At 36.9% G+C, this 24427-nt stretch overlaps 1 protein-coding gene across 1 annotated transcript; it reads left to right on the top strand.

Annotated features, from left to right (window-relative positions):
• Positions 1 to 237: 237 nt before the first annotated feature.
• On the top strand, positions 238 to 939 carry LOC122604695. Its single transcript, XM_043777564.1, has one exon. The coding sequence runs from the start codon at positions 238 to 240 to the stop codon at positions 937 to 939; it is 702 nt and encodes a 233-aa protein (XP_043633499.1).
• Positions 940 to 24427: the final 23488 nt, after the last annotated feature.

The following is a 24427-nucleotide window of genomic DNA, read 5'->3' as shown; positions in this document are numbered from 1 at the left end:
TCGGCTTAAGTAACCGATCAGCGGGTTCAATTTTCGAACGTTACAAACGCGTGGGTCCCCCCCCCCCAAACGGCTAGTTGACCAGTTTTGTTTTTTAAAAAAGCCTTCCACATCTATATATACATATCTATATACATACATACATACATACATACATACATACATAAAACACATATAAAATCACCATCTTCCATATTTCTCTCCATTCACCTAAATAATCACCACCCCACCTTGAAAATGTCTTCCACATCTTCCAAATCGCGGGCTCTCGTTGTGGAATCGGGTTCGTCATCCGAGACCGATGTTCACTTTTTGCAAAACGCGGTTCAATGGATGGACGACACGGCAAACTCTAACGACGTTCAACACCGTAGATACGTCAATCGAGAACGTGAAGTCGGTCATCAAAAACTACTAAATGATTGGTTTGTTGACGCACCAAAATACGACGATGCTTACTTTCGAAAAAAGTATCGTTTGAAGAAAACCATGTTTTTAAAAATTGTCGACGACATCCAAGCAAATTTTCCATATTTACAAGAGGGGTTCGATGCGCGTAGGAGAAGAAGCTTCAGGACGATCCAAAAAGTGTGCTCGGCGGTACGTCAACTCGCTACGGGCAATGCGCCCAACGAGTACGATGAGTACTTGCATATGGCCGCTCGAACCGGGCCCGAGTGTCTTGTCCATTTTTGTGATGCCATCATTAAGTTGTATGGTCGAGAGTACTTACGTAGGCCTACTCAACACGACGTTGCTCGCATTTTCGAGGCACACGAACAACACCATCACATGCCGGGGATGCTTGGTAGCATTGATTGTACACACGTCGAGTGGTTAAATTGTCCTAGACACTTGAGAGGACAATATACGAGAGGCGACCATGGCGTTCCCACTATTATGCTTGAGATCACCGCTTCTCAAGATTCGTGGATTTGACATGCTTATTTTGGTGTTGCCGGTTCAAACAACGATATAAACGTGTTGAACCAATCCGACTTGTATCTCACGGAGCGAAATGGACCCGCCGGTCCAACCGATGTTCGACGATAGCGTCTTATGTGAGCTACTAAACGAAGAAATCCATCATCGTCTTTGTTATGATCTCACCGAACATGTGTGGGCTCAAGACTTGGCATTTCTCGACGATTAGTTTTTTCCCTTAATAATTGTAGTCTTTTTATTTTTATGTATGTTTTTTCCCGTTTATTATGTATTGTTTTTTTATGTGTTGTGTAATGTTTGTTTAAGTTTTAAATAAAATGTTTTAAGTTAATAATATATTTATGTAGGAAAAAAAAATTTGAAAAGAAATTGAAATTGGGTAAGAATTAAGTATGTGTTGCCAGTGATTTGGGTAAGAATTGAGTAAAATTGGATAGATGTGAGTTGAAGGGTTTTGATTAAAAGATGATTTGAGCAAGTTTGGGTATAAAATTACCACTCCTTCCGACCTTACGTTACGTACTTGAGGTATGTCTCTATAAGAAAAAAAAAATAATAATAATTTTGATTCACCAAACCTATTTGTACTATTGTTTGCTGGAGTGATCTTTAAACCTTGATGTCAGTAATTAAAAAACTAATATATCAATAATAGCACTGACATGTTTCACAATTAACCACGGATGTGTTAAAAAAACAAGTGACAAACACCGTACAATACAAAAAATAAAATATTTAAGTACTATTGTTTTTGGGTCGAAATGAAAGGACGAAAGTTTATTAGCATAAACAAGAAAGTCAAATTTATAATGATAAGTTGGGTACGAGGGGAGTTCTATTATAGTATTATTAAAAAAAATATAAATCCATCTGTATCTAGTCCCTTCGAAACGTGATTTTTAATATTATTATTGATACAACACTTGTTTAATCATTTATAATTAAGGTTATCATGTGTTATTATATTTAATCCAATTAAGTTTGAATATAGCGACTCGATTTTATAAGGAGGTCGATGACGCACCACATGATGCTATCACACCCTCATTCACTATTAATGCAAATTGATATTATTAATTTCATAAAATTATAATTATAAATTCATTGTATATCTATTTACCCCTTATAAAAGAAACTGATATTTAATCTAATTTACCATCAATCTTAATATATTCATATTTTCATTTTATATACTGTGACTAAAATACCCTTATAAAAATTTCAGACTTTATCTCATCTTCACACATAAAACACATAGCAAAAACCCTAACTCATAATTCGTTCCCTCTCCGTTTCACATCCCACCTCAAACGTTTATTAAAAGATTATGGCCCAAAAGGTTGTCATCCCCTTCTCATTGATACAATATATAGAATATCAATTTACAATTAACTACCTCGACTAATATTGATAAGAATGGGACAGTAGGCTAATATTGGCAAAAGGAAAGATGGACTCATCAAAAACAACATGACCGAAGATAGTTAATTTACGACTCTTGAGATCCAGACATTTGTACCCCCTATGATCGAACGGGTACCCGAGAAAACAAAAGGAGAGGACTGAATTTGAAGTTTATGAATTGTTGTGGAAGGAATAAGAAGGGTAACAAAGATAACCAAAGACGCAAAGATGTGAATAAGAGGGATGTTTGTGAAACAGAAGATATGTAGGGTAAGAAATTGTTTGGTTTTAGATGGTAAAATATTGAGCAAATAAGTGGACATTTGGAGGGCGTGATGCCAGAAAGATGGAGGAAGAAAGGAGTGTGTGGGGAGAATGCGTAGGATGTTGTTGATGGAACGTAATTTCCGCTCAGCTTTAGCATTTTGAGGAGAAGTGTATGGACAATAAAATGAAAAACCATGCCATGTTTAGAGCAGAAATCATGAAATTGTTTGTTGTTGTATCCAGTGCCATTATCACATTGTAAACTTTTGATAGACATATTAAATTACGCTTTTATGTATGTATGAAAAGCGGTGAAGACAGAGAAAACTTGTGATTTGTTAGCTAGAAGAAAAGTCCACAAGTAGTTTGTAAATTCATATATGAAAATAACATAATACCGGTGTCCATTGGTTGATGTAACCGGGGAAGTCCAAACATCACTATCAATAATATCAAATGGTAAGCAAGTAGATGAGCCAGAATCAAGAAACAGAAGTTTGATAGTTTTGCCAATTACACACGAAGAACATAAATGTTTATTTGAAAACCTAGAATCAGAAATAAAATTGTCTTTATTCAAATGACGAAATAAAGAAGAGCTAGGATGTCCCAAGCAGTGGTGCCATAGATCTTGAGACAAAGCTGCAAACGTGGAAGGGCTGGTACTAACGGTTGACGGTGGGGAGAGTAAGTTCAAACGACGAATAGAGAGTAAGTTCTTAATGATTTTATGGGGGTAAAGAACATTGGAGAGACAAAGGGGTGGTATGGCCCGTACCATGGACTGGGATGTGAAACCCGTTACCCACAACAATATGATTTGCACCACTATTATTAAAATAAGAAGAGAGCTTACCTCTGGTGTTTGACATGTAATTTGTGGTAGCGCTATCAACATACCAATTTTGATCCGGGGGATTTAGCGTCATGGTATGGAGAGCCTGAAATATCAGTGGTTGTGTAAGAGTACTCAAAAGCGGCATATGCTTGTGAGTTCGGTCCTTGTCCAAGAATACAAGGCTATCCACGAGGTCACTGTCCGCGATATGATGTTGCTCCTACATGATGATGGATTAAGAGAAAGAGTGGCAGAAAAAAAAATTAGGGTTTTTTTTTATGATCGACTGGAGGGTTTTAGATTTTAGTCGACATAGGTTTTCTCTGATACCATAAAAATTATGGCCCAAAAGGTTGTCTTATATAGAATATCGATTTACAATTAACTACCCTCGACTAATACATTATAACATATCTATATCTATATCATCTATAACGTTGTCACAACACTTCGAACGTTGTCTATTTTTACCGCTGTAACACTTGGGCACTCATCTAGTTTAAGTTATACCAATATTAATATCCATCATAGTTGAGAAAAGAAAGGTTATTTTGCTATATTATTGAAAATGCACATACGAACAAAAATCTTATTTAATTAATTAAACCTATCTTTTATACTTTGGGTATGTTAAAATTTGGTTATTTTTATTTTTAATAGATTTTCAACATAGTCTTTTAAGCAGCTCAATCTCAGCCAAGGGTTCTGCTATTGGCCTTAGACCTCTTTTCCAGGGACGTTGCCCGACCCCGGCCTCCATCCTTTATGTCATAATTGAATATATTGTTATTATGATGTTGATCAATCAGTCAAGCTAATAACACTAAAATATGGTAGTGCTTGATCTAGATATCGTAGTGGTTTTATGTTTGCAACTTTCTTGTAATATTGGGGCTCTCTAGTGCTTTGCTAGTGACCTCTATTGTTTGGTTTTTAATATAATGCCGTTTCTAAAATAAAAAATAAAAAATTATAAGACCTTGATTCCTACCCCCGAGTCGTTGGATAACTACCGCCCCATCACTTTGGTGGGTGTAATTATTAGCAAAATGATCTCTAAAGTTTTGGCAAATAGACTCAGACGGTTGTTAGGCTCGGTCATATCGAGGTCTCAAACTGCCTTCCTCAGTAACAGGTTTATCATGGACGACCCATTAATTTTGAATGAAATAAGGTCTCTCATTAAGAAAAGAAATGGTAATGCTTTCTTTTTTAAGATTGATTTTGCTAAAGCACACAACAATGTTAATTGAAATTTCTTGTTGGCGGTTATGGAGCATATGGGCTTTCCAGATAGATGGTAAAAATGAATTTATGGTATACTCGTATCTACGAGATCGTCGGTTTTGGCCAATGGTTCTCCCACCTTTGAGTTTCAATGTCACAAGGGTATGAGACAAGGTGATCCTATTTCACCTTTCCTTTTCCTAATCGTGATGGGAGCTCTTTCTGTGATGATTAATCGGGATTCTAAGGTTGGTACTTGTTATGTCCCAGAGGTGTAACAAGATACCAAGGTATAATGTACACACGTAGTTGTAGGGGGGGGGGTTAATACAACTGCTTCGTTTTTCCTATACTTTCTTTTATAAAGGGTTTTAATTGATCCAATAAGTCTATTAAACAATGTGAGTTATAAGAATCAATAAAACAGTAAAGCAGAATATGTGGATCCTCAGACATATATGAAATAGAATAAAGATGGACCAAGCTACTTATGAATGTAACCAACATTCTTAGGCACATATTGTGTTTTTCAAATGTAATCCTTTATTAAGAAATAATCTATACAAAGAATTACAGGGTTGTTGCGGAAATAAGATAACCTACAATATCTAAACAACCCTATGAATTGACAAACAACAATCAAATAAGTTCTTTCTCCAGAGAAGCAGCCCAAGCTGACTTCTCACAGACGAGGCTGTGTATAAGAGCAAAGAGAACTTTTGTGAAGAATGATTCAAAGGAATGTCTTCATATGCCTTCAAGGATTGTAGCTTTTATAGGCGAAAGCTTCAGTCTCTCTTGGTGTCCAAATAAGCCACGTATTGTTCTTCTGTTGGATGATCAGGGAATATTGGAACGTGCCTTCATCGTACTTGTGGTCCCCAAAACCTGCAGCACGTCATTTTGATCGTCCAATGAGAGTATGGACATGCATATGTAAATAAACCACCAACCCAGATTCTAGGAACCTTCCTAGTCACGTCATACGTCCTTATCAATAAATCCAGGCTGTAATCTTCACTGATTGTTTTAGACACATATTGCTCGTTTGTCAAGAGCAAATCTGTCTAAGTGTTTACAAGCTGACTGCTAATCCCAAGCTGTCTTCCACCAACAACTTGATCTTCTATCTTCAATCTTCAATCCTCCTCTTTGATTTGGACTGAATGCTATAACCATTTGATGCAGCTTGAACAACACTTGCTTCCATAAGATAAATAATTACAATATATGAAGCATGATCTGAGTCAGTTACAGATCGCAAGCTGTGTCAGCTTAGTCTGACCCAGATCAGATTACAAGAACCAAAAGATTACTAAGTGTTTATATATCTGATTTGTCATCACCAAATTTACAAATAGCATTGGGACTCAACAATCTCCCCCTATTTGTTGATGACAAAACCCTATACCCTTATCCAAATATCAGCTTACAAGGAATCAAAGTAAAATATTACTAACAGGTTTGACCCTTTGAATCTTTTGGGTTCTTTTTGATTAGACTAGAAGTTGTAACAATAAAGACTGATTGAATATATATAATGAGTATTTCAAAGGAAAATATCTTACAAACACTTCACTTAATTTCCTAAGATATCTACAGTTTCTTATTTAACTTCAAATGAAGGGGCAACTGTTACATCAACTTTTCTATCCAATCCTTCCATAATGAGAAACTGCTCGTACCCATTACCTTGTTCACGAAAATTGACACAGAATCTGTACAAGGTAAATAGGTGCATTGTTGGTACCTGTTTCAGCTTAGCAGTTCTTTGAAATACAAGTTGCCCTCTAGCATTTGCAAAATACATCCCATGCTCAGGCTCAGTAATGTGCAATCCACACTTTGCATCTTGAGTGCTAGTAGGCAGAGATAGATTCAGATGACCAAGAAGTTTATCTAGAGCTTCAGGTGCCAATTGCTCAAGTAGTTATGAAGGGTTTAGTTGCCTGATGAAATATGTGTGATCCCCTTCAGGACCATCAAGCTTGACATGTTTTGTTCTTCTTCTTTTCAAAGGCTCTTTAGTTTCATTTTCTTCCATGTCATAGTATCTTGGTTTTGGAAGACTTGAGACATCAATCTTGTTTTTCACAATAATAGCCAACTTCTTCTCAAGTGCTTCCAAGACAATCTTTCTATGAATGCTGGGTTGTTTATAGATGATGTCATATAGCTCAACCCACTCAGTGTAACCTAGATCAAACAGCTTGTCAAGATCATAGGTTTCCCAAGTATTTTCATAGCCTTCTCTAGTACATCTGATGCTTGGAGTGGATTGATTCTTCCTTCTTTTTAATACAATCTGAAGGATGGTCTGTGGATACTTTCTGTGATTCAATCTTTCCTTTGTTTTCTTGATGTCCACAACTTCCCATCCAACATGAGCTTTGGAACTCTCCCTAACATCCTTAACCTTCTGTGATGGTTTGGAGTGAACCACCACCTTTTTCTTCCCTTCTCTTTCTTTAGCCTTTCTCTTTGATCCCACAACTGGTAACACTTCCTCATCTTCCTTATTAAATTGTTCTTGAAGTGCTTTGGCCAGTTCAGGATCAGACTCAAGAGCTGTCAGCTTCAATCTTTGATGGATACCTTCATCTCTTGAGCTCTTTCTGCAGCAAACTCCCAGTCTTTTTCTTCTTGAGTCAAGACCTTCACACCACTTGAGCCTTCACCAGATACTCTTTTCTTCATCATAAATTGACTCAAAGTGGTGGTGTCATCACTAGAAGTTGAATCAGCAACTTCTTTGGAAGCTGGGACAGCTTGTGCAGGGACAGATTGCGAAGACTTTCCTTTCTCAGCATCATCTCCTTCATCAAATTCCTTCCTTATCTCTCCAACAACATTCATCACAATATTGGTTTCCTCCCCCTCAACATTATCACATTTCCTAACAGTTTCCTCATCCTTTCTTTCAGATCTTCCACCACCAGACTCAGACTCTGGCATTTTTATCTTCTCATCAGCTTCCTCATTTGGATTAGAGCCATAGACAACCATTCTTCTATCATTGGCCTCCCTTTCTCTTCTGGCCTTGGCATATCTTGCATCCAACTTCTTCAGATACTCAGCAGTCTCTTTCTCTACTGCAATCCTTTCTTGCTCAATTTCAGCCTCACTCCTTTCACTTCTTTTTTTCTCCCCCTTTTTGTCATCATCAAGAGGGAAGGAGCTTGTTGGAGTAGAAAAGATTCCATTGAGTCTTGTATTTAACATGTGAATTCTGAAGTTGTTTGCAGACCAGGATCTGTGTAGATCAACAAAATCATTATGAAGGTTGACCATGTTAGATTGTACACCTTTAGAGATATCCACTAACTCTTTCTTGAATTCAGTTTGTGATTTGTTAGAATTTTTTAGTTCAATGGATACATCTCTAGTGAACTTGATTGCATTCTTCTCAATTTGACCCAGAGTACTCTTGTTTAATTCATTTTGTTCAATCATTGCTTTAGTTAACTCATCAAGAGACTCTGTCAGCTTGCTCTGGCTCTTCTCCGTATTCTCAAGTGCCTTTATCTCCCTTTCTTCAGTTTCTTTGTGATCTTTACACAGCTTCTCTACCTTCTTATCCGTCAATTCTTGATCCTTTTGGATCTTGACCAAGCCTTCAACCAACTTTAAGTTCTCAACCTTAGAGGTTGATATGAACTCAGTGAGCTGATTTACCATATCTAAGGATGAGATAGTGGCAGCTTGGGAAGGACTTGCAGTTGGCCTAAAGGCCACTGACTCTGGAAAGAGCAGCCTGCAATCCTTAAAATCAGGGTCATTGGGCTCATATAGAAGGGGGTGGAGGCTAAGGGAGTTTTGGTGCATTTTCTCATGAGAATGAGTCTCATGAGCAGATCTTTCAGAAATGATGATGTGCTAAACAATCTGAGAAGGATTGACATGTAATTCAGATTGAGGGCCAGTGGGAATTTGTTGATCTTGATTTTGATCAACACCTCCACTGGCATCTTCCATCAGAGCATCCCTTGAGGATGGATGGGCAAGCACATCATCGAATGAAGAATCACTTCCGGAGATAGTGATCTGATTCTCATTAACATCGTGAGGACCATCAATGGTTCCCTTTGCTGCACAAGGGGCTAACATGACCTTCCTAAAGAGAGCCATGTAACCTACAGGATCCCTCTGTCCAAGGACAGATGCAGACACAGACCCTACAGGTGTAATGTTAAGGGTAGATGATTGCCCTTCAACAGAGGTGTGTTGTGTCACCAAAGTATCACGAGGGAGAACTGAGGCCTGTACCCCTCCTTGTGATCTAGAAGGGGCATTGACAGCCAGTGTAGACTCAGAGTGTAAGAAAGTAGGAGTCTGACCAGCTTGGGGAATGAGAGCAGTGTCACTTAGGCGTTCGATACTAACATTCTTTGGTTGATCATCCTCAGTCAACATGTGCACAGACTTTGACTCTTTTTGGATCTGGGCAGGATCTTCTGGTGTCCCTTTAGTGATATCATCAATCTTTTGGGAGGCTGATGATGGTGAATTAGGCTTAGATACAGTATGACCTTGGGAAGAGGTCTTTGTTTCAATGTCTTCACCCTGATTGGAGGGTTGGACAGAAGTAGTTGTTCCCTTTAACTCGTCTACACTCTTTTGGGAGAGTGCAGATGGGCGTGGTGAATCCGGCTTATCAGCTTGGGTGGCGGAGTCAGCTTTGGAACGTTCCTCAGCTTCCAATGCCCATTGGGAGACTTTAATTCTTATGGTTGTTTTGTCAGCCCCTAGAGCTGATATATTTTTCTCTTGGATCTTTTCTTTTTGTATACATTGAGAGGTACTAAGTCCTCAACAATGGGTCTTTTGGAGGCGGATTTGGAAATGGTGGTTGCGGGTGTGGCTAGAGTGGCTGATGTTGTGGCCAACTCTTCACCCTCAGAAGAAGAAGAAGGAGTAGATTTGGAAGAGCTTAAGGGTTTAAGAGATTGAGTACCTTGACTCTCCTGATTGGCAGATTCAGTGTTGGACTCAGATCGCGTCGAAGGAGAGGCAGCTTCCTCTAATGCTTGTTCCCTTTGTCTTCTCCTGCAAAAATCAAGGTAAACCTGCATTGCTTGGGTTAATCCCTGCGCAGTTACCTTGGGACTGTTAAAAATATTAGTATTAATGGCCTTGCACTCCACAGTCTGGCCAGTTGCCAAAGTGAAGTCGTCATCAACGATTGCTTCGACGATGAGACCAAGAATTCTACCATAAGGTATGGTAAAAGTCTTATTGTTGACTCGGCCAACTAAGTCTTTAATTATAAGTCCTGCATAATCTACTCTGGTCATAGTGACCAAGGAATGAAAAAGTTGTAATTCAAGAACATTAGGCTGATCAAAATTGTCTGCCTTCATTTGCAAAGATTTACATAAGGTACTTAGAAGATAATTCCAAATGCCAGTTAAATGTTTCATTTTAACCACTGAAGCCAATGGACCTGAATATCCACAAATAGGTAAAATGTTTTTGGCTTCAGTGTGAGAGACAACATTTTCATAATCATCTTCAGGCATGTAAGACAGTTCAAAAGCAGACCTAAGTCTTCTTAAAGTAATGAATACCTGTTTCTTACCATTAAGGATGGTGCCTCGATGTACGGCATGTCCTTTCTTCGTCTGACCCACCACACAGCTTGCCCAAAACTCGCAGAGCATGTCCTGGTACACCACATCCGGCTTCTCAATCAATATCTTGCCAAAGGGATGATGCCATAAAAAGGCAACAATTTCATCATAACCTTCTGCCCCAGAAGGTGGATGAACATTGGCGGAGACAAGATTGACGATCTTGATTTTACCAGTATCAAGATCAGCCGGGCTTACAACTACATCAGAACCCACAACATAGGGTGAAAGCTTGACCGCGCTTACCGGAGCTGGGTGTAGAAACCCAGATTCAGATGAGGAATTTTTATTGTTAGAGTTATTAGCAGATTGAGATGATGATGATGAAGCCATTTGTAATTAGATAATTGAAGAACGAAAGAAAGAGATTAACAAATTTGATGGAACAGAACACAGATTAGGTTAAAAGAGATGAGAAAAAAATAAGAGTATGAAAAATACAATTTGTTTGGGACATGGGTTAAACAGAGTGTATATATATTTAGCGAAATATATACATTTTTTTTAAAAATAACCGTTTGGAGGGAAGAGACAGAAATGATTTGATTGGATGAGAATAACTAGTGGGGGGGACTTTTGCGGTAAAAGTCCGTTGCCTTCACACGTGTTACTCACTCATTGATCAGTAAAAGATATATAAGTTAAACAAATTAAAATATGCAAAATAATAAAACGCACTGAGATATTTAATAATAAAAACAACTTCCAAGCTGGGTCAGACTCAGCTTACCCATTCTAACTTGATTTTTACCAAGTAAAAACAGGTAGTCTGTGTCAAACACAGCTTGCCCTTAAAACTTTAACAGAATTCAAAGGGGTTGAATTTATCATTACTTATCACACTGCCTTTTACATATTTAGCATTCCCAGCTTACTTATTAGAAAATTGAACCTGTTTTCATCCAATGGCTTAGTGAACAAATCAGCAAGTTGATTCTCAGTTGGAATGAAGTGCAGTTCAACATCTTCTTTCATCACATGATCTCTGATGAAGTGATATCTGATATCGATATGCTTGGTCCTAGAATGAAGTACTGGATTGTTGGAGATTGCTATGGCACTTGTATTGTCACAGAAGATAGGAGTCTTTGAGGCAGTGACATCATAATCTTGTAGCTGAAATTGCATCCACAAAATTTGTAAACAATAACTCCCAGCAGCAACATACTCAGCTTCCGCTGTAGAGATGGAAACTGAATCTTGCTTCTTGCTAGACCAGCTTACAAGTCTATTGCCAAGCAATTGACAAGCTCCAGAAGTACTTTTTCTATCAATCTTGCAGCCTGCAAAGTCAGAATCTGAATAGCCAATTAGATCAAATCCAGAGTCTTTGGGATACCAAAGACCCAGATTGGGACTACCTTTAAGGTATGTAAAGATTCTCTTCACTGCCTTAAGATTTGATTCTTTAGGATTAGCCTAATATCTTGCACATAGACATGTAGAAAACATAATATCTGGTCTACTAGCAGTCAAGTAAAGTAGAGAGCCTATCATACCCCTGTAAGCAGTGACATCAGTGGGTTTTCCACTTTTATCTTCACTAAGCTTATCACCAGTTCCCATAGGAGTTTTTATAGGTGAGCAATCACTAAAACCAAATTTGTTAAGTAAATCTTTAACATATTTTCGTTGATTTATGAAAATACCATTTTTGGTTTGTTTAACTTGTAAACCAAGAAAATAGTTAAGTTCTCCCATCACGCTCATCTCATACTTTTTAGACATTAATTTAGAAAACTTTTTGCAAAGTCTTTCACTGCTAGAACAAAAAATTATGTCATCTACATATATTTGTATAAGTAAAATATCACCATTGTATTTTCTCACAAATAAAGTCTTGTCAACATTACATCTTTTGAACTTGTTTTCTAATAAGAATTTAGATAAAGTATCATACCATGCTCTTGGAGCTTGTTTGAGGCCATAGAGAGCCTTGTCAAGCTTATACACATGATTAGGAAACTTTGAACTTTCAAAACCTGAAGGTTGTTCAACATAGACTTCTTCTTCCAATTTCCCATTCAGAAAAGCACTTTTCACATCCATTTGATAAACCTTGAAGCCTTTGTGAGCAGAGTAAGCCAAAAACATTCTGATGGCTTCCAGTCTTGCCACTGGAGTAAAGGTTTCATCATAGTCAATCCCATCTTCTTGTCTGTATCCAAGAGCTACTAATCTTGCCTTGTTTCTGATCACAACTCCTCTTTCATCCATCTTGTTTCTGTAGACCCATTTGGTTCCAATCACAGTTTTAGAATGATGAGGTCTTGGAACAAGTTCCCAAACCTTGTTTCTTTCAAATTGTGTTAATTCATCTTGCATCGCATTTACCCAAGATGGATCTGACAGAGCTTCAGCAACCTCAGTTGGTTCCATTTTACTCATAAAATTGACAAACATGCAGAAATTGCATGTTGCCTTCCTTCTTGTTTTTACACCAGATAATGGATCACCAATGATTTGGTTGATTGGATGACTCCTTGTCCATTTAGTTACATGATGGGTGTTATTTGATTCTTGGACAATGGGCTGACTCACATTATACGTTCCAGCTTGATCATTTTGAGGAATCAAATGATCAGCTTGGATTGGAGTTGATGGAACAGAGTCAGCTTGGTCTTTTTGATTTAAAATAAAGCAAGGACTTCCAAACATCCTTAAGAAACCAATTTCTAGTTTTCTCCCCCTGAGAAGTTCATATAAAGTCTTCTGGTGTCTTTTCACAATGAGAGATCTGTTTTGAGTGAAGCAAGATGTGTGAATTGCTTCAGCCCAAAAATGAGCTTTGACATTGTTTTGTGCCATCATGGATCTGGCAGCTTCAATAAGAGTTCTGTTTCTTCTTTCTGCAACACCATTCAGTTGAGGAGTCCTTGCTGCTGAATAAACTTGTGAAATACCTTTTTCACTGCAAAATGAATTAAGTGTGACATTTTAAAATTCAGTTCCATTGTCACTTCTTAACTGCCTAACAGGTCTTTTGTAGAGTATTTCAGCTTGCTTAATGAAATGAATAGTGCTGTCAGCAGAATCACTTTTGTGCTTTAGAAAGAAAACCCAGGTATATCTTGAATATTCATCAACAATGACCAACGTATATCTCATTCCAGTAAATGAGGGAGTACTAATTGGTCCAAACAGATCCATATGCAACAAATTAAACAACTATCAATGGTTGAGCATGTCTTTGACTTGAATGAAGCTTTGTGTTGCTTTCCTTTCTCACAAGGACCACACAGCTTGTCCTTCTCATACTTAATCACTGGAAGACCAGATACCAACTCTTTCTTACACAGCTTGTTGATGTCTTTGAAATTCATATGAGACAGCCTCTTATGCCACAACCAATTTAGCTCATCTTGAGTCTTAGACATGAAACAAACTTCTTTTGTGACAGTTGGATATTTCATGTCAAATGAATATAAAGACTCATCTCTGTTTGCAATTAACACCACATTGCCTTCTAAATCCAAAACTATACCCTTATCAGAGTGAAATCTTACTTCATAGCCAGCATCACACAGTTGACTCACACTTATTAGATTGTGCTTTAGGCCGTTCACATAAGACACCCTTCTGAAAGTAAGGGGACCATTTGAAAGAATACCAAAACCTTCTGTTCTTCCTTGAGAAACATCTCTAAATGTAACACTAGGACCAGCGCTTGTCCTAAAGTTACATAGCAGGAACTTACATCCGGTCATATGCTTGGAACACCCACTGTCCAAGTGCCAGGCATGTGCATCACGATAGCCCTGCATTTTCAATAAGATATTAGTTCATTTTGGGAACCCATCCAAGGATGGGTTCACCAGAGCTGACCACAGGGTCTGACTTAGATTGGGAAACATGACCAATATTCTTATCACACTTAGAAACCCATTGTTGCTTAAGCTGACCCTTGCCAGATTTGAAATTCTTTCTTGCAACATTTAGAGTTTCTTCTTGAACAAAACCTTTGCCTATTTCAGATTTCTTACATTCAGACCTTAATTTACTTTGATCAACAATATTTGAATCAGACACACTTGTGAGTAAATTAGTGTTATTAGAAATCTTACCTTTTCTGGACTCAACATATTTTGAAATTATTTTGTCAGAGTCAGATTTGAGGTGGTTTGGATTAGACACAGATTCGGTTGGTAAAACATTTCCATTTGAAACAAACTTCTTATTCTTCAGAATTTTGCTCTTTTCTTTTGGAACAACATGATCTCTAATCTTCCTTTTATTTCTTTTTGATTCACCATTATTTGACTTAAATTTTGAATTTGACACAGATTGGGTAATTGATAGTTTTGATAGATCAAGAGTTTCCTCGGGTTTTAATTCAATTACCGTATCAGATTCAGACACAGCTTCAGCAATGGTTTGACCAACTTTCTCAGGATCATTAAACCCAATCCCAGACTTCCGAACCAATATAATTGGTTTAGAGTTCTTTCCTTTGGTTTGATCTTTGGGTGGTGAAGGAGGCTGATAACATGGTTCCATAGCACAGACTTCACTGATAGCAATAGCTCTATCATAGTCACCATCAAAAATAGCTTGAACTTGATGAGGAACTTGCACATTAACACATTTTGCAACTCTTTTGGAACCAGTGCATCATGATTCAGTTATATGCTTGATTTTCAAAAACTTTTCTTCTGAAGTTTTAGCTTCAGTGACCAAAACATCATTTAATTGCTTTTGAGCTTTTACTTCAGATTCAAGCTTTTCAATGGTGAAATTCTTTGAGCTTACTTCTTGTTTTAAAATTGAAATTTCCTTTTTAAGTTCTTGATTAAAGTGTTTTTGCAAGAGAACCTCATCACCAAGTCTACTTAACCTTGACAGTTTTTCATTGTCACACAGATTAGAAAAGATATTTACCTCAGGTGGAGCAGTCTGACTTGAAGATGCCTTGTGAGCTGACTCAGACTGCTGTTGTATCTTGACAAGATCCTCAGCAAACTTTTCTTTAGCCATAAAGCACTTGGCATCCTTATACTTCTCATCATCAGAGGAAGTGGCACTCTCAGCCCAGTCTTTGGCGATCAGACTCTTCTCATCTTTTTCAACTTTCTTACTCAGCCCAGCCACTTGTGCTTTCAAGGCCTTGTGTTTGGTCTTGAGCTTTAAGTATTTTTCATTTCTTCCACCTTTGGATGGCACAGCTTGAGAAGATTCTTTGGATCTACAATCACCAGCCATGTGTCCAGGCTTACCACACTTGTAGCAAATGACCTTGGACACGTCAAATGGCTTCTTGGTCTTATCAGCTTGCCCACTTCTACCTTTTCCTTTGAATTTATTGAATGATCTCCTTCTTATCCTTTCAGCTAACAAAGCCACCTCATTGGCTAAGTCCTCTCCATCATATTCATCAAAATCAGATTCAGAACAAACAGAATTTGTGTTAGAAATCACAGGAACAGATTCATTGATGCATGGAATGATCTCATTAGAAATTGAACTAGGGTGTTCAGTCATAGATGCAACAAGTTCACTAGCAGGCTGACTATAAGAATCACCCATAGCAATTAGTTTCTCAACTTCTGAACATTCTTGATTATGAAGTAAACCAAAAAGTCCAGGGAGATCAAGATCTTGATACACAGAACTTAGTTTCACAAAAGAAATATAATTATTCCATTTAGGTGGTAATGAATCAAGAAATTTACTTTTCAACACATCAGTTTTCTTAGTAATTCCAACAGCAGCTAAATCATTCACTAAAGCATTAAAGCGGGTATGAGTGTCAGTCAAGGATTCATTACTCAATGAGAAAAATCTCTCATACCTCCTAGTGAGAGTAGTAATGGTAGATTCCATGGAAGTAGAGCAACCCTCAAACATGACAGTCAATGTACCCCACATTTTCTTTGCTGTAGAACACATTTTAATTGAATGGTAAATGTCTTTAGGCACAACTTGGACAATGAAGTTACGTGCCTTCACATCCAAGTTGGCCAATCTCCTATCCTCATCTCCCTAATCTGCCTTGTCCTTAACAATGGATTTGATTGTGGCAGGAATGGTTGGGTGACCTTCCCTGACCACAACATCAATCACAACAGTCGATGTAGGAACTTAAGGACCATCCACAAGGATGTCAGGCATATTGTTGTCAATGGATTCAAGGAACAAAGACATACGACCTTTCCACCTACTGAAATCATCTTTATCAAACATAGGTGGTCGGGTAAAAGAACCATTATCAACATATGATGACATTATGCTTTACAAAAGGAAAATAAGCAAAGATCAAGTCAAGTTAATTCTTAACCCCTGCTCTGATACCACTTGTTATGTCCCAGAGGTGTAACAAGATACCAAGGTATAATGTACACGTAGTTGTAGAGGGGGGTGAATACAACTGCTTCGTTTTTCCTATACTTTCTTTTATAAAGGGTTTTAATTGATCCAATAAGTCTATTAAACAATGTGAGTTATAAGAATCAATAAAACAGTAAAGCAGAAAATAAACATTCTTAGGCACAGATTGTGTTTTTCAAATGTAATCCTTTATTAAGAAATAATCTATACAAAGAATTACAGGGTTGTTGCGGAAATAAGATAACCTACAATATCTAAACAACCCTATGAATTGACAAACAACAATCAAATAAGTTCTTTCTCCAGAGAAGCAGCCCAAGCTGACTTCTCACAGACGAGGCTGTGTATAAGAGCAAAGAGAACTTTTGTGAAGAATGATTCAAAGGAATGTCTTCATATGCCTTCAAGGATTGTAGCTTTTATAGGCAAAAGCTTCAGTCTCTCTTGGTGTCCAAATAAGCCACGTATTGTTCTTCTGTTGGATGATCAGGGAATATTGGAACGTGCCTTCATCGTACTTGTGGTCCCCAAAACCTGCAGCACGTCATTTTGATCGTCCAATGACAGTATGGACATGCATATGTAAATAAACCACCAACCCAGATTCTAGGAACCTTCCTAGTCATGTCATACGTCCTTATCAATAAATCCAGGCTGTAATCTTCACTGATTGTTTTAGACACAGATTGCTCGTTTGTCAAGAGCAAATCTGTCTAAGTGTTTACAAGCTGACTGCTAATCCCAAGCTGTCTTCCACCAACAACTTGATCTTCTATCTTCAATCCTCTTCTTTGATTTGGACTGAATGCTATAACCATTTGATGCAGCTTGAACAACACTTGCTTCCATAAGATAAATAATTACAATATATGAAGTATGATCTGAGTCAGTTACAGATGGCAAGCTGTGTCAGCTTAGTCTGACCCAGATCAGATTACAAGAACCAAAAGATTACTAAGTGTTTATATATCAGATTTGTCATCACCAAATTTACAAATAACATTGGGACTCAACAGTACTTTTAAGGGTATCCACTTATCTGAGACGGGGCTCAATATCTCCCACCTCCTGTACGCGGATGATCGTGTGATATTGGCTGATTGGTCAATTACCAATATGAAAAATATAGCTAGAGTGCTACGGATTTTCAACATCTGTTCCGACTTATAAATTCACTTGGGTAAGTCCAATTTATACGGCATTGGGGTCTCTAATGCGGAGATTTCAAACATGGCTCAGGTGGTTTATTGCTCGCCTGACTCGATTCCTTTCATTCACCTGGGCCTTTGGATAGGGGCCAACATGAATAAAACTGTCAACTGGAATTTTCTTTTTAACATTTTTGAAGCAAGGCTGTCTCGATGGAAATTTACTTGTCTGTCCATTGGGGGCAGGGTAACCTTGATTAAATCCGTGTTGGAAAGTTTACCAACATACTACTTTTCCTTGTACAAAGCTCCGACGAAGGTTATTGATGGCCTAGAATAGATTATTAGGCGGTTTTTATGGGGCGAAACAGAGGGTAACAGGAAGATACATTGGGTCTCAAGGGACCGGGTTGCCTCCCCTATCAATGTTAGAGGATTGGGCCTCTCCAAACTCAAGGAATGCAATTTGGCTCTTTTGACCAAATGGCTCTGGAGATGCAAGACAGAACCGACCAGCCTTTGGAGGACTGTGATTTCAGCCATTCATGATAAAAAGAAGAGTTGGGGTTGTCTCCTTGTTGATAACCAAAACTCGGGGGTCTCGAAGACGATTGTCAAATCTATTGAGTTGATAAAGATTAATAATTTTGGAATACATCAGGTTTCAAAAGGTATTTGTGGGAACAGTGTAGACATTAGTTTTTGGCTTGACACTTGGGTGGGGGATCTTTCGCTCAAGGACAGGTACCTGAGGCTTTTTAGACTCGAGAAAGAGAAGAAATGCAAAGTCTATGATCGTATAAGAAAGGTTTCAGGGGTTATCATCGAGAAATGGAACTGGGCACGTGCATTATAGCTGGAGGAGGAGCTTGTGGACTAGAACAACATGCGAAGTGCTCTTGTAGACATGATAGTTGCTAAAGGTTCGGACATGAGAGCTGGAGGAGGAGCTTGGTGCAAGGGTGTCTCATTCTTTGTCTTCTCTACGAAGGATCTTGTTGAAATTCATGATCATGTGTAGAAGCAATTTCTGATAGGCTTTTATTGTCCGTCGCAATGCAATTCTATGGGCTGATTATGAAGAAGAAAAGATGTCTTCAAGGCCGTGATGACGTCAGCACGAAGTAGCAGTTCGTGTGAAGAGATCCAAAGCCCACGAAAGTGCTTGAAGTCCAGCCCATTTCACAACCTATATATAGACGACTTAGGTTATTGTTTAGGGTTAATGGTTTTAGACTAGTCAGAAAGCTATTCATAGGATCGGTGTAGAGATCTATACACCGTGTCCGCCCATGTAATTCATTATTATTGTCGTCTCTTTGATTGTAATCCGTAATCATTGAGATGTTTTCTATACGGATTTATCATTGTATTGTAATCAAGATGACTGAATAATAAAGGAATTCGTTTTATATCTCTTGTTTTTGTTCAATTCGTGCATATATGTTCATGTTTATTCAGAATTCTCAAACACAATTACAATCGGATTCCGCACGTTTGTAGTTGTTTAGATCACGATTTGAACGGTCCTCGTGTTTCAACATGGTATTAGAGCAGGGGAGACGTTTTTAGTCTTCAATCGTGATCGAAAATTGAGTTTTTCTGCAAATTCGTGTTCAGTTCGTGAAGATGAAGAAGTTCGTGCAGCTTCGTGCTTATGTCAGCACGAAGAGGATTTAGCCTCGTGCTTACGTCAGCACGAAGTGGCTATTATTTGCATGATATTTCGTTTAACTTCGTGCTTACGTCAGCACGAAGTGGATCTAGTTCACAGTGACATCAACACGAGTTCATGGACAAGATATCACGAATTCTGATTAAGTTCGTGCATACATCACCACGAAGAGGTTTCCCTTAATGCTGACATCACACGAAGATAATCACATAATTCATATCAAGTTCGTGCTTACGTCATGCCTTAGTATTCCTTACTTCGCGCTGACGTCATGTTGAAGATGATATATCGATCTGAAACAAGTTCGCGCTTATGCCATCACGTAGAGGTTTGTCCCATGTGCTTGCATTAACACGAAGATGTCTACTTCCTTGTTTGAGGATAACAAGAAACAGATCGAGTAAAGAGGTTCTAAGTTGTGTGCAGACATATCCTATGAAGCACACAAGACAGGGTAGTAGAAAAGCCAAAAAAAAAATGGCATGATTCATGGAGATTTAAAGTTTGGAAGCGTTCGAAAAATTTTCGGTCCGTTTTTGTGCGTTTTCGGCACGTTTTGGATGAAAATTTTCGGCAATTATCAAAATTTTCCCACAGCCTTATTAATAAAAATTTACGTGAATACCAATGTTTCACGTAAATAGGTTTTCCCATGAAAATTTGGAGGGAAAACGGGTATACCCTGTTTGGCGAAGAGCTTTAAACGTCGTGAGCTCTAAACATTTTGAAGAACCTCAAGAATGAGAGATACCGTAACCTATTATAGGCTGATTTTGAGAGTTTTTGCCGAGAAAAGGGGGGAATAAAAATTTCAAGAATGTTCTTCGGTTTTCTCCGCAAAACTCTGATATACTCGAGACAAAGTGGTGATCAAAGTGTTATTCTGTTAGAATTAACAATTGACGGCGTTTACACTTTTAAAATGCTTGAGTAATGAAGATCATAGTGTTTTCAGTCTTGATTGACACTGTTTAACAAATGATCTTCTATATAGCAGTTATGGAAGTTTTTGTCGAAGTATTGGAGCAATGAAGATACGAGACATAGCTGAAACTTTGTTGAAGTATTGAAATGATGAAGCTGGTTATTTGTTGTTTGAGTATTTGAAGATTGAACCTATCTATATTCCATGATGTAAGGATAATAATCAGGCGATATATAAGTTTCATTGCGAGATTAAGATCTTTATGTGATTGGCGGATTATACAACTGAAGGGGAGATCCGATAAGAAAAACTTCAGGTGATTAGTAGAGTTGTGGAGATACAAAATGGAGTTTGATGCTGCTATATTTGAGACAGGGTCTATGGTATTACATTTTGTGATGCAGGTTGTAGAGTTTCTTATCTTTGTGATAGTTGGTTGATTTGATGCTGATTGTTGGAAATTCAACTTCTCTATTATATGCCGATTAGGCAAGGAGAGCGACGATCCTAAGTGGAAGGTGGCAACGCTTAATTCGGAGGTGGTTAACAGTTGAGGGGGAGAACTACAATGAGATGTGTTGGGTTGATTGGTTGTCATAGAGGGACAAAGACTTCGCAGTTTGAAGATCAGGATGCGATGTCAGAAGATCGAGTTTCAACAAGAAGACTTGATATCATGAGTTAAGGGAGAGCCTGTGGATTCAAGTTTTTTTTTCGGTAGCTATTGATTATCGGAGTTCATCTAGAATTGATTGCAACGGAAAAGGGGGAGTCTGTAGAAGCAATTTCTGAGAGGCTTTTATTGTCCGTCGCAATGCAATTTTATGGGCTGATTATGAAGAAGAAAAGATGTCTTCAAGGTCGTGATGACGTCAGCACGAAGTAGCAGTTCGTGTGAAGAGATCCAAAGCCCACGAAAGTGCTTGAAGTCCAGCCTATTTCGCAACCTATATATAGACGACTTAGGTTATTGTTTAGGGTTAATGGTTTTAGACTAGTCAGAAAGCTATTCATAGGATCGGTGTAGAGATCTATACACCGTGTCCGCCCATGTAATTCATTATTATTGTCGTCTCTTTGATTGTAATCCGTAATCATTGAGATGTTTTCTATACGGATTTATCATTGTATTGTAATCGAGATGACTGAATAATAAAGGAATCCGTTTTATATCTCTTGTTCTTTGTTCAATTCGTGCATATATGTTCATGTTTATTCAGAATCCTCAAAGACAATTACAATCGGATTCCGCACATTTGTAGTTGTTTAGATCACGATTTGAACGGTCCTCGTGTTTCAACATCATGTGGGTATTGGCAAAAAGGAAAGGAAAGCTCTCAAAGGAATTATTATGATCGCGTGTTGGTGCATTTAGAAGGGTAGAAATGAGAAGAAGTTCTCCAATAGTAGAGTTAACGTTGAGTCGATCTGCCAAAATGTTAGATCAATGGGTTTTCTATGGTATAGGAATAAAAAAAGAAGGTATCTATTAGTTGGCAAGAATTGTGTAAATTTGATTTGATGTAAAGATTGTTGTATATGGTTGATACCTCGACGGTTTGGTGGGGTATTTGTGAATAATATTTACCTTTCAAAATAAAAAAAAAACAAAACTGGTAAAAAGGGGAATACAAACCAAATCTCGCAGGATTGTAGGAAACGTCCTATTTATGATCGATCTAATATAACCTAAATTTAATCTAAAAATATCCTATATTTGATCGAAAACTTATGTCAAACCCGGTGATTTTGTGGCAGGCTAGATGAAATCATGAAAAAAAATATAGGACATAGCACACTTTTGGCTTCGTATGCTAACCGCTAATTACTAACTAGTAACTCGTAAAAAAAAATCTTCTTTATCTAGTGATAAACACAATAATTATAAAATGTTGCTTTTGATATGAATATTGTATTGTAATAGCTACTGGATTGTCAAAAGAAAAACAAATATCAATGTTACTAATTATACCAAGTTTTTTAGGATAAGAATCTTGTAACAAATTTTTGATGAATATTTATAGTGAGAAATAACTAAAGTTATGTTTATTGTATGTAATAACTTTTAAATCTTGTATTTTGTATGTATATTCTACTGATAAAAAACTTACAAGTGACGGCTTTTATGGTTGCTATATATACCCGAATACATACAATAGACACGATTTGAAAATTATTACATATAATGAGCACAAACTTTAGTTTTTTCACACTATAAATATTTATCTAAGTTTTATTACATTTCAGAATACTAAACCTAAAGTTTTTTCTTACTATGTAGTAAAAATAAAAAGTTCCCATCATATAATATCCGTCAGCTTTTCTAGATCACAAGAATATTAACACAATTTGTTCGAACTGACACGAAATCTCAAAAGGAATCTAATTATTTAAGGAATTAAATTTATGCAGATAGATCAAAGAATTGGGCAAGATGGATGAAATCCCAGGAATCACATGATACATTTAACCAATATACGGATTGGTCGATATATCTCTCATGATATGAGCTATATATATGATATCATATGGAATAAGCTGGTTCAACGAAATTGCAACTCATTTATACATAATCTTAGATTAGGGATATGTTTGGCATCAAATTTTTAGGAGCTTTTAGGAACGACAAGTTTCAAGTTTAAAAAAAAAAAGGTCCTATCATAAAAAAAAATGTTATGTTTGGCTAAGGAGCTCCAAGCTTTTAAAACTTAAACAAAAAGCTAAATACTTAACGCTACTCAGGCAAGCGTTTCAAACTAGCTTGAAGTTTTTGATGCATTAATTACATAAATGACCTGCTACATTTCAAATACTATACACGGTTTCATGCTACATTTGATGGAGCCTTTTAAGTATCCAATCCAATATAATATAAATGAAAGGAAAGATACTTATTGGCTGTGGTGATGATCTGGACATCAACACATTTGAAAGAGTTTCCAAGTTTTAATAGCAACTTTAATCTTAAAAGGTAAAACGTTATGTATTTTTTTTACTTTACATTGACTTTTTTCTTTATATTTTTTTTATGTATGTCTATTATGATAATTTTATATATTTTATTAAAAGCTACAGTTACCCTGTCAAACATAAAAATACGTTTACAAGTTACAGCTATCAGCTTCTAGGTTTCAGCTACAGCTAACAGCTTCTAGCCACCAGCTACCAGCTAGTTTTACCAAACATAGATTTGGGTCCAAACAGATTTTTACTTTTTATTTTTTTGGTCTAAACAGAATTTGACTAAAATATAAAGTTGCATTTTACACTATTTACAAAAAAAAACAACAAAAGTCTACACGTACATATAGGATGTGATTAAAACTATATATATACATTCTTTTTAACATTAATTCAAGTCTATTTATCATCACTCTAAAAAACAAACACCAGCTAACATAGCAGATAGTGACAAATATGTAAAAATTGTTTAGAAGCATAACGAAAAGAATAATCATAATATTTGATGTCGATATAATTGAATATATATTGTTTGCAACCATCATTCTTTTTTATGATTTGAAAATACTTATTCCCTGGATGAGAAATGAATTAAAATATAAAGTAAGATTCCTTACCTTGATTAGATGATTATAATAATTAACTCCAAGCTCTGTCCGTCTAATTATGGTAATATAATTATATACTTAAGTACTAAATTTGTTTTCGTAGGTATTCAAACTTCAAAGAGAATAAATTCTTTAAATACAGCATCTGGTATAATCATATATAGATTATTAATTTATTGTAGATATGGACATAAAAGAGAGTGTCAACTTTCACTAATTAGGGTTTTGAAATACATATAATATGCACCCTCTAGTTAATTAAATAATCGTAATAATTATAATAATTGGATTGATGACGACCCAGATGACGAAAATTGCATCTTTAAGTTTATGGTCTATATATATATATGGGAAAGATGAGAAAATATTATAACTAAAGGACTATTTTAAAACAAGCAACTTTAATTTCCAGTTTACATGCTTTATAATTTTGTTTCCAATGTTTTTACTTCGTTTTTCTCTCTCATTAATTATG

The sequence above is a fragment of the Erigeron canadensis genome, chromosome 6 (assembly GCF_010389155.1).
Source record: "Erigeron canadensis isolate Cc75 chromosome 6, C_canadensis_v1, whole genome shotgun sequence".
Lineage (NCBI taxonomy): Eukaryota > Viridiplantae > Streptophyta > Magnoliopsida > Asterales > Asteraceae > Erigeron > Erigeron canadensis.
The sequence above is the reverse complement of the archived record's forward strand: the minus strand, read 5'-3'. Positions and strand labels throughout refer to the sequence as shown.